The 19,384-nt window shown below is 34.9% G+C and overlaps 1 protein-coding gene across 3 annotated transcripts; it reads left to right on the forward strand.

Annotated features, from left to right (window-relative positions):
• The first annotated feature begins 73 nt into the window (after positions 1 to 73).
• LOC125661596 (proline-serine-threonine phosphatase-interacting protein 1-like) lies at positions 74 to 19,168 on the forward strand. 3 transcript variants are annotated; one of them, XM_048893662.2, is made up of 14 exons: positions 74 to 518; positions 1,154 to 1,254; positions 1,685 to 1,759; positions 1,950 to 2,091; positions 5,574 to 5,636; positions 6,581 to 6,685; positions 7,311 to 7,356; positions 7,598 to 7,677; positions 8,292 to 8,390; positions 8,812 to 8,908; positions 15,734 to 15,889; positions 16,869 to 16,937; positions 17,301 to 17,371; positions 18,411 to 19,168. In XM_048893662.2, the coding sequence occupies exons 1-14, from the start codon at positions 483 to 485 to the stop codon at positions 18,555 to 18,557; spliced, it is 1,287 nt and encodes a 428-aa protein (XP_048749619.2). In that variant the 5' UTR covers positions 74 to 482; the 3' UTR covers positions 18,558 to 19,168. The 3 variants fall into 3 exon arrangements, with proteins under 3 accessions (XP_048749619.2, XP_048749624.2, XP_048749632.2); XM_048893667.2 differs by lacking the exon at positions 16,869 to 16,937 and having other exon boundaries at positions 100 to 518; XM_048893675.2 differs by lacking the exon at positions 17,301 to 17,371 and having other exon boundaries at positions 110 to 518.
• The last annotated feature ends 216 nt before the right edge of the window (positions 19,169 to 19,384 follow it).

The raw sequence follows: 19,384 nt of genomic DNA on the forward strand, positions 1-19,384 counted from the left end.
ATAATGCACAGATGTGGCTTTAGCATTGATTAGGGGTATTTAAACATACAAAGCATTAAAAAATCTTAGGGGTGGATCATGTGTTTGTTCATCTGAATAAACCAGGAAGCTTTTTTTAAACCGGTCTATCTACAAACCCCGCCACACATGCTTTAAAAATAGATAAAAGAAGTGCGTTTGTTCATGTGACGTTTAAGTAAATATTTATTGCACTTGGCCCAACGGGGGAAATACACGGTCTGTTATCTCGGAAGGAAGTTACTGAATTTTTCTGTGAACCTCGCTCTCGTGTACTCTTAAGGAAGACCCAGATAGATCTGAACGATCAAAACACACCTTGATCTACAAAAGGGCATTACTTTACACTTCCTCGTTTTTTATACTTTATTTTCAAATCGACGCTTGCGGTTAGGTGCGTTAGCTCAAGAGACGTCCGTCGGACGTGCATCACACGTGAATTGGTTGGGGAGGATATTGATAGTATGACGAGGATCACACAGTACGTGGATGCCTTCTGGGTATGTAAATGTCTAACTCAAATGTTTGTTTTCAGTTTTCAGCCTGAAATATTGAGTAAACATTGAAATGACTGATAATTTTTATGTATATGTTCAGGTGTGTGTAAGGGGATGATTAATGGCTTCTAGTTTCACTTTATATCGTCCCATTTAAGCAACAGAACCTTTGTACAGTGCTTAAAGCACTCGCTCTAATAGTGAGTCACAACCTACCTTTATTCATAATTCATTTAATTTATTTATATCTGGCTGCCTTTATCCAATTAGAAATATAACTTCCCTTTAAAGAATAAATAGCCATTTACAATGGTAAGTAATGCATAACAGTAAATCATTATTATTAAAAATAAAACTTTCAAGTACACAAACACTTTGATATCTATGTTACAGGCATGTCAAATATAGATTAAGATATTACTTAATCTCTTAATCGGACGTACTACATGAAATATAGATAAAATAATATATAACCCATAACATAGTAAACTAAACGAGAGCAAACCTTACGGTGGATCGATACACGAAAATCTTATTTTGTCGTTAAAGCATATGGAGTGTGATTTCATCCTCGATAATTTTCATTTCAATAGATCGCAGTTGGGTCTCTTCTCATTAATATAAGTGTTTATGTTCAGGATCCAGAATTTACCAGTTCCAGAGGTTTTGAGATTCTGTGCAAGAGAAACAAAGAGATCAGAAAGGTGTCCAAGGAATTGGAGGATTATTACAAGGAAAGGTTAGCATCACCTCGTGTCTAATTATCGAATTACTTATACGAGTGTAATAATCGACACACGTGTGTAATAGTCGACACACGTGTGTAATTGTGGAATTGCTTATACGAGTGTAATAATCGACACACGTGTGTAATTGTCGATACACGTGTGAAATCACTTATCGTGTGTAATAGTCGACACACGTGTTTAATAGTTGACACATATGTGTAATTGTGGAGCCACTTATACGTATGTAGTGGTTAAAACGCATGTGTAATACTTGTAGTCACTTGTAGTATGTAATAGTGTAATCGATGTAAAATTCGCATAAAGTATTTCACCATGCAGAACTGTTAGATAAACCCTGGAGAACAAATCGCTAGCGAATTCATTATGCACCTTGGTTTGATAAAGCTGGACACACCTGTAGATAACATGCTGTTATTTCAGAGCCAAGGCAGAACTTAGCTACAGCAAAGCAATCCAGGCATTGGTCAGAAAACTAGACGGCAAGGAGGAACTAGGGTAAAATATAAACATACGTTATCCATCATATTCCAATTCGTTCCAGATAAAAAGAAATCCATTTTCTTCACACGTTAAAGTACTATAATTTATACGTGATTTTGCATGTTTTATAACATAATGATGCCTTACGCTTGTCGAACTGTGATGATTTTGAGAGAAAGGCTGATCGATATTCGGAAATCCTTAGGGACCTAGGTAAAGCGGTCCGAGAACTGAAGATCCAAACGGAGAGGATCGGGCGCTCCCACGAGGAGGCGGGCAACAACTTCCAAATCCTTTACAATGAACTCAACAAATTCGACGACGATCAAAAAAGCATCAAACAACAGGTAACTATTGTCACATGCATCAACTCTATCGTCGCCAGCATTGCCATAGGCGCTGATGCAGTGTTCTTTATATCCGTTTTTATTTTTATATTTCTTCGTTTTTAACATTTTGCGTTCTGCATCTTAATCCTTAGTCGTGATTAAGTTTTCCTGATCATGGTATGTCCGATCTAGTTTGTATTTCTGGTACTAACTTGTTTCTGGTACTAACTTTTCTCATTTCTTTTCTCAAATAGATGTGTATCGCTAAAAGCAATTATCGTACCTTGGGTTTTTTCTCTATTGAGGATATACATTCGTGAATTTGTTATCATTAGGGAAGTCGTTTTAGTTTTCGCTATTACGAGTCATTAAGCCGCATACCGTAAGTACTAGCCATAAAGTCCACCAAAATCAGACTGAGGTTTGAAAAGTTAATTTGACCTCTTTTCCATCAGTTACACAACAATTAACCGCAACATCAGCTTATTCAGTTGGTCGTATATCATTTTGTGAAAAACGCAAATTTCTGATATCAGCAATTTTACCCTGAAAAACGAATTGATGATAAATTGACGATTGCATTCCATATCTATATCAGTTAAAAAAAATGTTTAATTCAATTTCATATTCCGATCACCATAAAAGGAAGTAGAAAATTCGGGATGGTGAGAAAATGACATCAGAACATTGACATGCTTCCTCAAATTGCTTTAAACATTTCTTAATCTGGGAATTCTGAATATTGAAGGGTTCTAGAACGTAACATCAATTTGAATACACTTAAATGGTCCTTGACATTTTATTGCTGAGAATATCAAATTAACTCTTAACACAACAGCATGCGAATGATATTTTGCTTTTTAAGTGATCGTGTTTTCCATGTTTTCATCAGCGCACTAAGAAAGGCTGTCTCTGTCTTCACTCAATGAACATCTCGGTGTGCAATTACACTCATAAAACGATCCCCGCATTACGTGAATTTACCTACTTAAGTGAATGCACTGTATATCAACATACTTCAGTTTAATAGAACATTTCCTGAACCTCGTACTTCCTGGGTCTGTACAAAGCTAAATATAAATCAGGACGACACCAAATACTGCCCTCCCCCTCCTCATTTAGCGACAACTTGCATTTAACAATGAACCTGTTTGTCCTCCGTCATACTATGGCTTATTCGCACATCATCAAGGTCTTCCGGAGAGCGACGGATGTCTCAGTCTCATTGATCAAGGTCCTTATTGTAGCCTACGTGCATCTTGTCTCTGAAAGTTGAGCTGAATTATTTAAAACAATTTTTGTTACGAGGAAAGATCAACTGAATGATAGTAAAACATTTTTTTTTTTTTACAATGTAAGAAACTCCATTGACGGACTCGATTGACATTTTATGTGGGTTTCATTGTTTTAAGATGGTATTTATTATGGAAGCAATGCTATTTTCCCTTTCATGTATATTACTTTTTTTGTTTGTTTCGTAACTATTCATCATCTTTCTTGGGGCAGCATCATAGAAAAAAAATTCATGTGATGTTATATCTAAATAAAATTCCATATTTGTGATTTCTATCTAAACATGGCTGCTTCAGAATACGAAAATGTTTAGAAAAGTTAATTCCGGGGTTAGTTAGAAAAGTTAATTCCGGGGTCAGTTTAGTGTCATTGTAGAATGCATTTTTTCAAGTAGGTCACAATATTTTAGATTAACTTTCATTTTAAAGATAAATATTTTTCATTTTCAATGTTGTTTACAAATTGTCAAGATAGGCATTTTCTCATGAATGCGTGGCAGTTGTAAACAATGCGCGTATGAATACAGATAATAAGTCTGTTTTAACGACTGGACATTCCGACTGAAATGAAATTATAGTGTAAATTTAAGAAATACACTTCACAGATACATAGATAGAATTGGTTTAAACGATATGGAGTGGATTTTACCGCCACAATCGGCATTTCTTTTCATTCAATCGTCCTTTAATGTCATGAAAAATCAATCTACACGTAGTAAGGAAATGCGTAGACCACTTGTTGATTACACTTGTTGATTACAGGGTTGTGGGTTGTTGTGTTGGTGTACAGTGCATGAGTACATATTACTGACGATGGAAATCGAATGAAACTGGTGTGTTGTTTGTAAACAGACGCAGCGATTGTGAATTACGTGTCAATCAAATTGCATCAAGTTCGGTGAATTTTTAGGTTTTCTCAAAAGATGCTTCATCAGTGATGCGTATCCGGGAACGATCGTAAGGACAGCACAGTGACGACACAATTCATAATACAGAGTTATAAATAAACATTAGACAATTATACATGTAGGTTAGATTTTTGTAGACATTTATGGAGAGTTTCATGTAACTTTGACCAGGCGCGTAGCCAGATAGAAAATGAAGTGTACGCAAAGCACGGTAAGGGGTCTGGGACCGCCTTGAGACCCCCAGTAGATCCAGGGAAAGCCCTGGTGGGGGCGAAGCCCCCGGAAGCGCTCCTGGGTTTTACCAATGAAGTCATCTAGTTTTTGAGCATAGAAACAGGTTTCTTGTCAAAAACAAAACGAATGCACAAAATTATTTTCTAAAGTGTTGTTATGCCAACTCACCGTGTGTACATGGACTGACTTAACATTTGTTTTACGAATTGTGCTGTCCACTTATTTTTGTTCTTTTCGATTATTATTATGATAAATGTTACTGATAACAAAGAATATCCTAAATCCATCTACTACATGTACATACATGTACATGAAGTACATTAAAGTGACTTTGAATTTGATTAATGATGTTGATTTAATTATGAATCGGAACTATATATGCATGTATACCTAACGCAAAATTATTTTTGGGACACAAATATATTTTTAACGGCAGATCTCTCTCTCTCTCTCAAATGATATATACTCAGTTATGTACTTGCGTATAGGCAGTTACGCGCATGTTGACACTCGTCACCATGAATTTGACAAACTGTTGCATGCATTATGTGAATAAGATAATTGCGTAAAACTCGCCATGTTAACTATCAGAACGCGGTAATGGAACGCGCGGAGGAAACTGTGAGGTAACACAATCAGTTGAATTGATAATGAATTGTTTGCAAGGATCTGTCCTAAATAGTATTATTCATGGGCCTCAATTATTTAGTATAGGCCGTGAAGTAAGTTTTGTTTCCGTCATTCTGTAGGGTTTGTGAGGTCTATGGGTTCAATGCACCCATTTAGATATCAAGCACCTCATGCTGTATGATTTATGAAGGACTTTGATTACTATTCTGTTTAGTCTGAACTGTGTAATTCGATAGTTCATGAGCGTGTCTAAAAATTCCTCATGTACTGCATGAGTATACGAAGTTTCCAAAATGGTTTGGAGTCTAGTATTATGTTTAATTCAAAAACATAACTTTTTAAAGAATTAAAACATCATATTTTGTCTAAGATATTTAGATTCAAGTCTAAAAACAAATTGTACCCACGGTCATATCTCTTGACTTTCTATTTTTAGATCGAGGACAGAACGAAATCAAGTCAAAATGACAAGATACAGAAATACAAATCGTGTATGTCGGTAAGTAGAAATACGGAAATACATCAGATGCTTGTCAATGAGTGAAGGAATATATTCAGTGTACACGTAGAGGTTTGTCAAGAAGTGTAGATAGATAGAAAGATGAAAGATAAGTAGATAGATAGACAGATAGATAGATAAATAGATATATAAGAGTTCATTGCTATTTCTGTGCTATATATATATATATATATATATATATATATATCGAAAGCACAGAAATAGCAATGAACTCTTAAATGAACATAATTACCCAAGTGAAGATATATTTAATATAAAGCACAGAAAATTTCACTTTATTTGGATACCCACTTCCGCCCCTACCCAGGTTTGAACTCACGACCTGCGGAACCAAATCTCCTAGCAGCATGTAACCAGACCGCTCGACCATCTCGGCAAGTCTAAAAAACTTGCTTTTGATGACGATGACGATGGAATTCTCGCCACGCTTTCACACGCTACACAGTCGTTGAGAATGGAAATGGGATACAGTTATTTAACGTACATTTAAGAGGATCATACATGATACACATTGCATTCGATTGATTGATTGTATATTGTTTAACGTCCCTCTCGAGAATATTTCACTCATATGGAGACGTCACCACTGCCGGTGAAATATTCCATATAAAGTATCTCTCTCTCTCTCTCTCTCTCTCTCTCTCTCTCTCTCTCTCTCTCTCTCTCTCTATATATATATATATATATAACATGCTTGTCAATAAGTAAAGGAATGATATATACATAGCATGGTTGTCAATGAAGGAAGAAATAAATACTGATGCTATATATACATAAGCAAAAGAACAAATACAGAATCTATGACTCGGGAAGTGCAGTAGAAAATAGACGACGAACAAATTGTAAGCAATGTATAGTACTTATTATTGCCATAGTGATTACTAACAAACAAATATACTCTCAATGGAATTTTCCTTTTTCAGTGCAAAGAAAAATACATAACAAGGTGTAAAGAGAAGGAGGCGGCAGAGGAGGCGTTCAATCAGGCCCGCCAGAGCGTGCAGATTACCTCCAAGGACCTCACAAAGGTCTGTGGTACAGGTCATAAATCAGAAAACAGAGAACGCCAGACAAACACAACATGTTTATTTATTATACTTTTTTTTTTAAATGAAAATTATGGGCTGTCGTTTCCTCAGCTAGTATTTTGCTCAATAATAAGGATGTGTGGTTGAAATAATAAACGACAATTCAAGCGAAGCTGGGGGGAAGATTAAAGCAAATATGATCCATTAATCATGAAAATCATAACAGGATGGGACAGCAGACATTGTCTATATACGTCCTCTCTGTAGAAGGTACAAAGCCACACAAACATACACAAAGGATATAAGAACATTGCAATAATGTAGGTAATTTATGTGAGGGCAGCTTATAATTAGATGTACTACATTTGTATATTGGTGTTTGAATTATTACATAGTTTACATTGTAATGTGCAATTGGCAATCATTAGTGTAGGTATAAAGAAGGTAGGAAAAACAAAAAAGAAAGAGATACGGAAATTGGTTCTATCACAATAAAATGAAATTGGTTACACAAATCTCTTCGTAGACAGAATTAATTCATGCACAATGTACGATACATTAAAAATAGACTCAAAATACATGTACTTCCTTCCAATGAAATTTTGATTTTATATAACTAATTTAGGCTGGAAGAGCGAAAGAAAAAGCAGATGAGGCACAACAACAGTCAGGTGAGAGTTATTCATGTCGTCCTGCATTGGTTCTAGATAGAATATTGAGTTTCCAAGGTAACACATTTGAGGACCCTTAATGATTATGGTCCGTGACAAAGGTCTAGTTGAAGCAGTACTAATGATAAGTGAAATGTATGCAAACATGTTTATATATGAAAACTGTAAACTCAATAATTCAGCACAAGACATTTGTATAACATGTATACACCTGTATAAACCTATGATTGTGAATGTTCAGACGTCAACTACAAGAATTCCGTGCAGGCGCTGGAAGCCTCTAGGAAGATGTGGGAAACGGAGATGGAAGACGCCTGTAAAGTAATTATATATTTAGTGTTATAGTCGAGCTTACAAAATTTTCTCATTACTTGCATGATCGCCCGAGTGGCGCCGATCTTAGAGCGGCATTGTGTTTGTACAGACTGCGCCTATCGTCGATACAATCTGATTAAAACCAGATCTTTGATCCGCACCAATATTCTGATGTCGCTAATGCAATTTGTATTCGCGACATCAGAATATCGGGACCGGATCAAAGATATGGTTTTAATCTGGCTTGGATTTCTCGAAAATATCTCAAACTTCAGTTTTCTTTTATTTGAGCAGTCAAAATTTGAGCAAAATCTCAGACTTAAATACAAGTTTCGACTTTTATATAGAGAAGTCCAGGCCAGATTGCCGTCGATACCTCAGCATTATGATGAAACACTTTTAACGTAATGGAATCAACAAAGACACATTACGTGGATAGTTGCGTGCTGTATGATTTGTTAAAATTATATCTGTCGACATTTGAAAATACTTTGATGTGGACTTTGTGTCATTTGACACTTGCTTTTTTATGTCATTTGATACTTGCTTTTTCTGTTGAATATTCAACTAACGTCACAATTTCTCTTCGTTTTCTTGATTACTACAAACTTTATTCGCAGCATTTCCAGCGGCTGGAGGAACAGAGGATCAGTTTTTTCAGAGAGAGTGTGTGGAAATGTACAAATGTGGATTCCAAGGCATGCGTGGACCATGACGAGGTCAGTATTGTCACGCCAAAGGTCATGTGTGGATCCAATCGTAACTACACTGCACTCGCTTATTTTCGTAACAGCAATGTAGACCGACGTCATCAGAGTCACGTAAAAACATTAGTTTTCTGTTGCTATCTGTATACCAACATAGATATGACGTCACGTCACATCTTTACGTAACGATATGAATTATATATGTAACTATCATCTAATTGGAGATTTCGAATTATGAAGCATGCGCAATGGAACAGCTGGTCGATAGATACATGTATATTGACTGATTATTGTCCTTACAAAGTATTGGTAGGGGGAGTCACCGTGCGATATAGAGTTTATTGCATTAATTACATTGTCCTTAAATATCTTTGATGCTTTATGAACTTTGTAAGAAAAATAATAAAAGAATACATCCATGTTGTTTTGACAGTCCTCTGAAGCTGTGCGTAACGTCCTCCAATACTGCGATATTTCTAAAGACCTACAAGAATTCATAGACAGCAATAAACTATCTGGTATACGCCCAGGTATGTATGTGCATGTGTGTATATATATATATATATATATATATATATATATATATATAATAGCAAGAGATGTTTGTAAAACACATATGCCCCCCCCCCCCATGGTGCAAAATTGAAAAGGGTTATACACACACACATCATTTAATTGATAGTAGTATCATCAATTCAAAATATTGAGCAGACAATATCTTCCTATGTCAAGAGTGAATTGACCATGTGACCTAAATAACAATATGGGTCATCTACTCCTTATGCTGTACCAGTGTACCAAGTTTGGTGTTAATCAAGCAAACAATTCTTAAAATATAGGAAACAAGATATTACTATGTCCAGTTCAACAATTGACTTTTGACCTCAAAATCAATATGGGTCGTCTTCTCCTGAAAATGTACCTGTGTACTAAGTTTGATGTCCGTCAAGCAAAAAGGTTATCAAGATATTGAGTGGACAGTATATTACTATGTTCAGTTTGACCTTTGACCATGTGACCTCAAAATCAATAGGAGTCATCTCCTCCTGAATATACACCACTGTACTTAGTTTGATGTCTGTCAAGCAAAGGGTTCTCAAGATATTGAGCGGACAGTATATTCCAATGTCCAGGTTGACCCTTGACCTTTAAACATGTGAAATCAAAATCAATAGGGATCATCTTCTCCTGAAGATGTACCAGTGTACCAAGTTTGATGTCTGTCAAGCAAAGGGCTCTCAAGATATTGAACGGACAGTATATTCTTATGTCCAGTTTGACCCTTGACCTTGACCATGTGACCTCAAAATCAATAGGGGTCATCTTCTCCTGACGACGTACCAGTGTACCAAGTTTGATGTCTGTCAAGCAAAGGGTTGTCAAGATATTGAGCGGACAGTATATTCCTATGTCTAGTTTGACCCTTGACCTTTGACCATGTGACCTCAAAATCAATGGGGGTCATCTTCTTCTGAAGATGTACTGGCGTACCAAGTTTGATGTCTGTATATATAAGGTATATTCCTTTCACGTACAGCTATTTGTGCCGGTTTAAGATGTACTATTTACCACTACGGTCAACCGTCCACCAAACGCACTCCACGGTGTATGAATTGCTGGGAGGAAAACCACTACACTAAGGAATGCCCAAACAATAAGCGTTGCAAAATTTGCAAATCCGAAGGTCACGAACCTGGAAACCATGAATGTGAATACTATACTGAATCAGCACCCAACGTCATTCCTTTTGCTGGCCAAGACAACTGTTTGTCTAACTTTTTCCCATGTGATTTGCAGTTATTTGGTGTAAACCATAAGTCTGCAGAACACGCCTTTCAATACGTGAAAGCGATGCGTAGCGGTGATCTACAGAGAGCTTCAGCAATACAAATAGCTAAATCTGCCCTAGATGCGAAAAAAATTGGGAAACACGTCTTGCCGTCACCCAGTTTTTCGTTAAACCAAATCCAGATTATGACAGAAATTATAGAGGCCAAAGCTGAACAAGTTCCGGTTTTCGCCGATTCTCTCAAAACCCAAAAAAGGAATCATGTGTTTGTTGAGTCCACATATGATGATTTCTGGGCTTCTGGGCTGGACAAGGATGCTACCATTCACACGTGTGCTGAAGCTTGGCCAGGCACCAACAAACTTGGCTGCATTCTCTCAGAAATTGCCTCGCGTCTCCGCCAACCTCCAAATCGTCCTCAGTCTCTCCAAACTACCCCAATAGAGAAAACCAGATCTCAACAAATAAATCTCGAACAGAATACCCCTAAAGATAGAACCAGATCTAAACAAGCGACTCTCACACAGACACAGACTACCCCAAGAGAGAGAACCAGATCTCAACAAGCGACTCTCACACAGATGAAGAGTGCCGTCTCGGGAACCAAAACGGCATCTCCTAAAGGAAATGCATTTGACTCTAAAAATCGCGGCGGAAAGGGCTAATTTCACATTACATTTTGTGCTCGCATAATATCCAAACCCTTAACTCGGACTTCAAAAGGACAATGTCTTTGTTTCTGTTTAAGGTAAATAGAAATGTTTTTCTTTAGTATGAATTTTTTGTTTGAAGCATGGACAACCTTAAATTTGTGTCTGTTAATGCAAGAGGTTTAAATACCAAAGAAAAGCGTTTAAAATATTATAATTGGTTAAAACATTCAAAAATAGATATTGCCTTTTTACAGGAAACGCATTTCATTGAAGAAAACGAATCGTTGTATAATTTTTCATGGTATGGAAAAGCTATACACTGCTTTTCTGATTCAACATTTACCAGAGGTGTTTCAATACTGACTAAAAATGGATTAGACATTAATATTCTTAATACTCACAGATCAAAAGACGGACGAAAATTATTAATCAACGTGAAATTACATGACATAGAATTGACTTTAGTTAATATATATGCACCAAATAATGAATCATGTAGAATCCAATTTTTCAAAAGATTAAGAACTTTCATTAATAATTACTCGAACATTTCATCCAATATTATTATATGTGGGGACTTCAACTGTAAAATAGATAATTGTTCAGATAAAAGCTCTAAAGTGTTAAATGACATAATAATTCAGTTAAATCTTGTCGATTTATGGACAAGTAAACATGATAAAACAGATGGTTTCACGTGGTGTGATGCTTCTGACATACCCAAAAGTAGAATCGATTTTGTATTCATTAGTAAAACTTTTCTAAATAAATGCAAATCTCCCATGCTACAGAAAATTCCAGGAACTCATTCTAATAGAACTAGAATGTCTGACCACAAAGCAATTAGATTTAATCTTAATATACACGATAACAAGAGAGGAACAGGTTACTGGAAATTAAATACTTCCTACTTAAAAAGTAGCGAATATAAAAACCAAATTGTAAATATTATACAAAATATAAAAAACTCACAAGGAACAAACACGCAAAAATGGGAAATTTTAAAACATAAAATTAAGTTACTTTCTATACATTTTTCAATCAAATCGCAGAAAAATCTTAAGAATACAATTTCAAACATTGAAAAAGAAATAAATGAAATAGAATCTCTCCCACATCTCCAAATTGATATGAATAAAAAGAGAGACTTGGAGTCGCAATTAAATGACTTGTATGATAAAAAAGCAAAAGGAGCTCAAATTAGGTCACGCGCTAAGTGGATCGACAAAGGAGAAAAAAACACCAAGTATTTTTTAAGTATAGAAAAAAAGCATCAATCACAGAATGTTCTTAATGAACTACAGAACGAACGAAAAGAAACTTTAACTACTGATGAAGATATTTTGAGTGAAATGTGTAATTTTTATGAAAATCTGTATGATACTAAAAATATAAATTCTTCTGACATTCAGAATTATTTAAATAATAGCAATATTAAATGTTTATCTGAGAGTGCGAGGAATAATTGTGACCAATTTCCAACTTTAGATGAATGTCGAGAAGCTGTTATGAGTATGAAACACAATAAATCGCCAGGTCTAGACGGTTTACCAACTGAATTTTATCAATGCTTTTGGGAACTTTTTTTTGGAATGCTTAAAGAAATTTTTTTATCAAATGAAATGTCTTTTTCCCAACGACTTGCTGTCATATCATTAATTCACAAAAAAGGAGAGAAATCCCTATTAAAAAATTACAGACCTATTAGCCTTACAAATACAGACTACAAGATAATTGCATTCATATTTGCTCGTCGTTTACAAAAAGTTGTCGATGATTACATAAGTAACGAACAGACAGCATATATAAAAGGAAGATTTATAGGAAGCAACGCACGATTAATATTAGATATTTTTGATTACTGGGAAAACAATAATCAAGAGGGCTTATTATTATTTCTCGACTTTGAGAAAGCATTCGATTCAGTTGAGTGGAATTTTCTGTTCAAAACTCTAGAAACATTTAATTTTGGAATTAATTTTATTAAATGGATTAAAATACTTTATAAAAATCCTATCTTCCGTTTAAAAAATAATGGCTGGATCTCTAGAACATGCCAGATGCACAGGGGAATTAGGCAAGGCTGTCCAATTTCTGCGATTTTATACCTATTTGTTGCAGAAATTCTATCAGATAAAATCAAATCAAATAATTCGATTCACGGTTTTAAAAATAAAAACTTAGAAAATGAAATTAAAAATATTCAACATGCAGACGACATGACACTGGCTTTAAGTGATACCGATTCTCTAAAACATGCAATAAACACCATTAAAAGTTTCTGTGAATTAGCAGGGTCAAAAATAAATTTCACAAAAACAGAATGTATTTTACTCGGAAACCTGAGAAACCAGCTTGAAACAGTAGAGGGAATAAAGGTAACTAAGAAAGCCGTAAAATGTTTAGGTATTCATATAGGTCAAGATAAGATTGAATGTTACAATAAAAACTGGATGAAAATATATCACGAAATTGAAATGTTATTTGAATCATGGAAGAGAAGAAAACTATCATTATTTGGAAAATGTACAATCATTAACTCATTGGCTTTATCAAAATTGACTTATGTTGCAAGCATTTTAGAATTACCCGATCCTAAGTTTATAAAAGATATCAATAGGTTGATATTTAATTTTTTATGGAATAAAAAAGATAGAATCAAAAGGAACACATTGATAGGGGATATTAAAGATGGAGGGATAGGTGTAGTCGATATAGAGTCTAAACTTAAAGCCCTAAAGGCCATGTGGATTCCACGCCTTATTACAAGTAATCATATCATTAAAAAATATGCAGAAAGTTTCAGCAAAACTTTAAATCTTGACATTGATTATTTAGTTAAGACTTCTGAAACATCAACTAACAATTATGGCATTCTTAAAAATTTTCCAGTGTTTTATAAACAGGTGTTTTCTTGCTTCAACCTTTGTCAAGACAACACAAACCAAACTCTTAACTCCACTGAAAAATTCCTTCTTCAGCCAATATGGTCAAATGCAAATTTTCTCTTCAAAGGTAAATCAATATGTTTTGATGATTGGATAAAAAGTGGAATTTTATATGTTAAAGACATTTTTAATGAGGATGGGCTATTAAAATCAGGTAAACAAATTTATGATTGTCTTACTAAGAAAACGAACTGGCTATGCGAGTATAAGATGATAAGACATATTTTCAAAAAATTTGAACTCGGATATGATTTTTCTAAAATTCCCTACATTAAAACCAAAAATATTGATAAAAATTTATGTTTACAACATAAAACTAAAATTTTCTATTCTACTTTGATAAAGCATAAATTCCAAAAACCCTCGCTTACAAGGTTAAGTAGAGAGTTCCAAATAACAGATAAAAAGGAATGGGAATCAATATTTTTATTGAAAGTTAAATACATTGAAGACAAATCTTTAGCAGAGTTTAATTATAAACTAATACACAACTTATTGAGTAATAATCTCCTTATTAGCAAATGGAACAACACTGTAACAAATAAGTGTAAACTGTGTAGAAATGAAATCGAAAACACAAAACACCTTATTTTTGATTGTATTAATGTACGACATATATGGAAGGTCGCAAGTACCTGTATTAATTTCACAATTACTTGGAAACATATTGCTGTTGGGTTTTATTTGGATAATACTGAGTTGATAAAGATATATAACTATTTTCTTTCTTTTATTGCATTTAGAATTTATAAATGTAAGATGTATTGTAGAGTTGTGCAGGTTGATGAGACGAGTGATTTTGTTATTCGTTCCATCAAGGAATACTTGAGATCGCACTGTCAAGTTCTCAGGTTTTTATATAAAACAAAAGAACAGAAGTTTTTTTCAAAATTTTGTATCCAATCTATAGATATTCTTTATATCAAAATTTTTAACATAAAATTTAAACATTTTTACTACTGCTATTATATCTATGCACGCACATGTATGTATACATGTGTATATCTGTGTATTATATATACTTGTGTTATATCTGAAGCCACTATTCAGAGGGTCAGTCCTCTAATAGAGCTGCCCAATGAGTCGGATATGAACTGTCGTGATATGTGTGGACTCATTGTGGCAGCGGGGCGTTTTTGAAAAACAACAACCAAAAACTTATCTTTATTATACACACACTGCCAAATATGTTTCTTACGCAGTATTATTCCGTCACTTGAAATTATGTTGATGTAAATTAATAACTACAATTGTTTGACATATACTGTATCTATTTTGATTCCATGGTAAAATAATAACCATATCTTATACACATTGTATCTTATACATGTATTTCATTTGTTTTGTATATTTGTATATGTTTTTGTCTTGTTTCATAAATAAAAATCTTGAAACTTAAAAAAAAAAAAAAAAAAAAAAAAAAAAAAGTTTGATGTCTGTCAAGCAAAGGGTTCTCTAGACATTGAATGGTCAGTATATTCCTATGCCCAGTTTGACCCTTGACCATGTGACCTCAAAATCAATAGGGGTCATCTACTCCTTAGGATGTACCAGTGTGCCAAGTTTGATGTCTTTCAAGCAAAGGGTTCTCAAGATATTGAGCGGACATTATATTCCTATGTCCAGAGTAGATTGACCCTTGACCTTTGACCTTTTGACCTGAAAAACAAGAGGGATCCTCTATATATATATATATATATATGTGTGTGTGTGTGTGTGTGTGTGTGTGTGTGTGTGTGTATGTGTGTGTGTGTGTACATTGGCATTTTTGTTTTTGCTGTCCCTTACAAAGTACAGTTAAAACTTTATTTACGTCATATATGTAGAATATACATTGTTTTAAAAATTTGAAAATAGTAAATATATACATTCATTACAATTTAGGTTGATTTCAAATTGAAAAAGAAAAACGAGCTACAAAACTTATATTAAACTTTTCTTTTGAATTCATTAAAAACATTACAGAGCCGATATTATACGAGGACTATAACCGGAAGGCACCTTATGAGAACACACCACGAGGTCAAACGCTGCGTCCTCCACAACCACTTCCGCCGATGCAGCATCCCAGAATTCCTCCTCCTAGACCGTCCGAGGGACCACTTATCTCGATTGACGAAGGTTATTTAACTGCCAACAACATTGTACTGTTTCAATGTAGTATTGGTGTAGCATATTCCTAACTAACACACACGTGATATTTATTGTCATGGTTATTGTTAGCTGCAATAATGTAGCCTTATCCAATTTGGGGGGGGGGGGGGGGGGCGGGGGGCTACAACTCCTTAGAATCTCCGTAATGGTGCAGATACGGAGTACTTCCGCAACATTCCATTTGCTGGCTTTCTGTACGTTTAATGATATTCTCCGTTTCTTAGTCAATATTTAGATTTACAACCTGCAACTTACGATTTTTGAGGCTCTATTGTACCATTTTTAACAATTTCGATATATTCCAATTTCTCGATTCATATTTGTGCCCCATATTTGATTGTCAAGTTATTTGCATATGCCCATATAAGGTAGTGGTTACTTCAATGGACGGGTACGGAGAAGGTATTAAAAAGATTTAGATTTGATATCAAGTTTAAAAGAAGAAACAGCAGAGTGTAATCTTTTTTTGCCATCATATGAATTTCCTGTCTTTGTCGAAATGACTCGAGTAATTATATGTTCGCGTTAATTGTCAATGTTTAGGTTTGTCAGTAGATCTACCTACGAGATCTCGCGATAACAAGCATGGCGGAACTGACGAAGAATTTTGTAAGTTGTACATGGTATTTAATGAAAAACACCTTTATTAGACATGCCCAAGTACAATTGGTTTAAACAACATTGGAAACAAATACATGGAGTTTATTACAGGTTATTCTTAAAAAATATTTTGCACCATTACGTAGAGCCTGCGGAATTGTAGCCCTCTCCCGAAAACATCAGAATAAAAAATCGGAGTGGGCTACATTATTACATTTAGATTATATTGTATATGCAGAAAAAATACAAATATTAAAAAAAACTTGATAGCACTTTGATATATTTCAAAATACCTTACTAACCAGAGGATTAATTGTTTTTGCTTTTAATTCCCACGCATGCGTAGCTGACGGACATTATGCTATGGCTGGAGCCGTGCCGTCTGGAGAGTACTCCTATGCTCGTGTATTCCAAGGTAATGCCGGTAGACACTGTCTGTATGATGGGATTTATCTTAACTCACCCCTGTATCACTGACTAAACTGGACAGTATTATAATTACATTACGTCACATTGCTTGTATACTAGTTTATCAATTATCTTCAACTGCATGTCTTCTGCATCTCAAACCTCTGTCTATACCTTTTTATTAGCATTGTACTTCTATAACTTTAACAAATTTAGCCGTTTTGACTTGATAAGATAAATAATGCAATCAACCATCAAGGGATCTATTTCGTCAGCACCAGTATCGTCTCGTACATAGATCAGATTACAATGTCTGGTCATCTTGGCGCCTATGATGCATGCTTTCTTTTCTGATTTATTTTCTATAAAGAATCCAAACCTCCCGGAACAGGACTCGTCTCAGGAACACTGGTTAACATTCTCAAGTCCTATAAAGGCAAGGTAAAGTACACGTGTACACTGCTAATTTTTACTGCATGTCTCTTGTTACGTCATCATGGTCATTCTCTGCTGCATGTATGTCTTATTACATCATCGGTCTCTAATTACGTCATCGGTAAGAAGCATGTCATGCAAGCATAGGCTCTCAACGTTTTAAATATTATATAAAATTCAAAAAGTTGTCGTTCTGTAAACAAACTATACAGCAGGTAAAACGAAAACCAAGATGGCGGCGTGATATACCTTTTTAAATAGTTTGTTTACAGGAAAACAATTTTTAAACTATATATATATATTTAAAACGTCGAGAGCCTGTGCATGTAAGTAATTTGATTATACAAACAATACTATACTGACAATAGCATATAAACAATACTAATGACAATAGACCAGAACGCAGTAGGTCAGTGGTAGAGCGTTCGCTTCGAAATCGGGTGGTTGTGAGTTTGAGTCCGGTTCGTGCCATTGAGGCCATAGTACGAGCGGGTTTCAAACCTAAGACACAAATATAGATAGTGATTGCTCCTTCGCCAAACGCTCGACATTTAGAAATGGGTATCACGGGTCTTTCGGATATGACCTTTAAAACAAAGGTCCTATGTCGTGGCAGGCGTTAGCATGTTAACGAACTCTCACTGCTACAGCCCAATGCGCTATTAAGCATAAGTGTAGATTGTGGTACTTCACCTACAGCTGGCGATGTCTCAATAGGAGTGAAAAACTCGAGACAGGATGTACAAAACAAAGAAAAAACTGATAACAACATTATATACGTACAAGAATAATGACAGTACTACATATACATGTATACATAAATGACTAATGGCAGTAATATATAAACAATATCAATGACTAATGACGATAGTATCTATACAATACTATAGTGACTGATGACAATAGTATGTATATGATACTAGTGACGATAGTATACAAACAATACTATAATGACGATGTAGTGTCTATAATGGCTTCTGTCCATGAATCCGAGATATCCTGTACTGTATACCCCCGTTCATCTTTAATTATCTCGTCTTTGAAGGGTCCGTCTGAGCTGTCCGTGGAGACGGGACAGAAGGTGGAGTATATGAGGGAGATGAAAGGAGGAATGACCCAGGTGAAGATCGGAGAAAGGTGTGGCCTGATTCCGACAGCGTGTGTCAGGATGGGGACCACGACTTACCTGTAGAAAATCAACTATTTGTCTGTAGTTAACTTCCCTAAAAAAGTGGCGTTGTGATATATTGATAATTGCCTTGTTATATAATATATTTGTGTTCCTTATATAGTAAATATGATAGATATTCAAGTTTGTGTGAGCGATTGTATGTAATAAACGAGAATACTCCGACACAATTGAGAGAGAAAAATGAGAGAGAGAGAGAGAGAGAGAGAGAGAGAGAGAGAGAGAGAGAGAGAGAGAGAGAGATTATGTAGATGTTTAGGGTACATTGTATTTCTATGCAATATCCTTCTGGCAATGAACACACAATATTTTTATTATGTAAGTTTATAAACTAGATATTCATTTCATTTGGTGCTACAAAGAGAAATCTGTCATTGATATAGGGCTTGGATCCATTTGAAGCTGGCACTGTCATGAAAGTATTGAATTTATTTGCTTTTATGGTGTTTTCGTGAGCAAATTTGGAGGATTCTTCTAATGATGATTATGAATGTATAACTTTTGAGAAACACATGAAAAGGGGACCTCCTTATCTCCTTCTCTCATTGTTTGTGTTGATTATTCCGATCGATCGTAAACTGTAAATATAAAAAATAAAATTCATTTTTTGAAAATACCCGAGTGAATGAACTGTGACGCCAGCCTACGTCATGAAGAATTATTTCTTAAACGTGTGCTGGTGGGTTTGTTAATTTATCTATGTGTGAACAACAATGTTCAAAATTCACAAGTTAGATACACAAGTACCTTTTTCGCTCTAAGGAACATGTCGAAATATAACGCTCAAAATGGGGACAACAATAAAATAAATATCAACAAATAGACTGTAA

The sequence above is a fragment of the Ostrea edulis genome, chromosome 1, assembly GCF_947568905.1.
Source record: "Ostrea edulis chromosome 1, xbOstEdul1.1, whole genome shotgun sequence".
Classification (NCBI taxonomy): domain Eukaryota; kingdom Metazoa; phylum Mollusca; class Bivalvia; order Ostreida; family Ostreidae; genus Ostrea; species Ostrea edulis.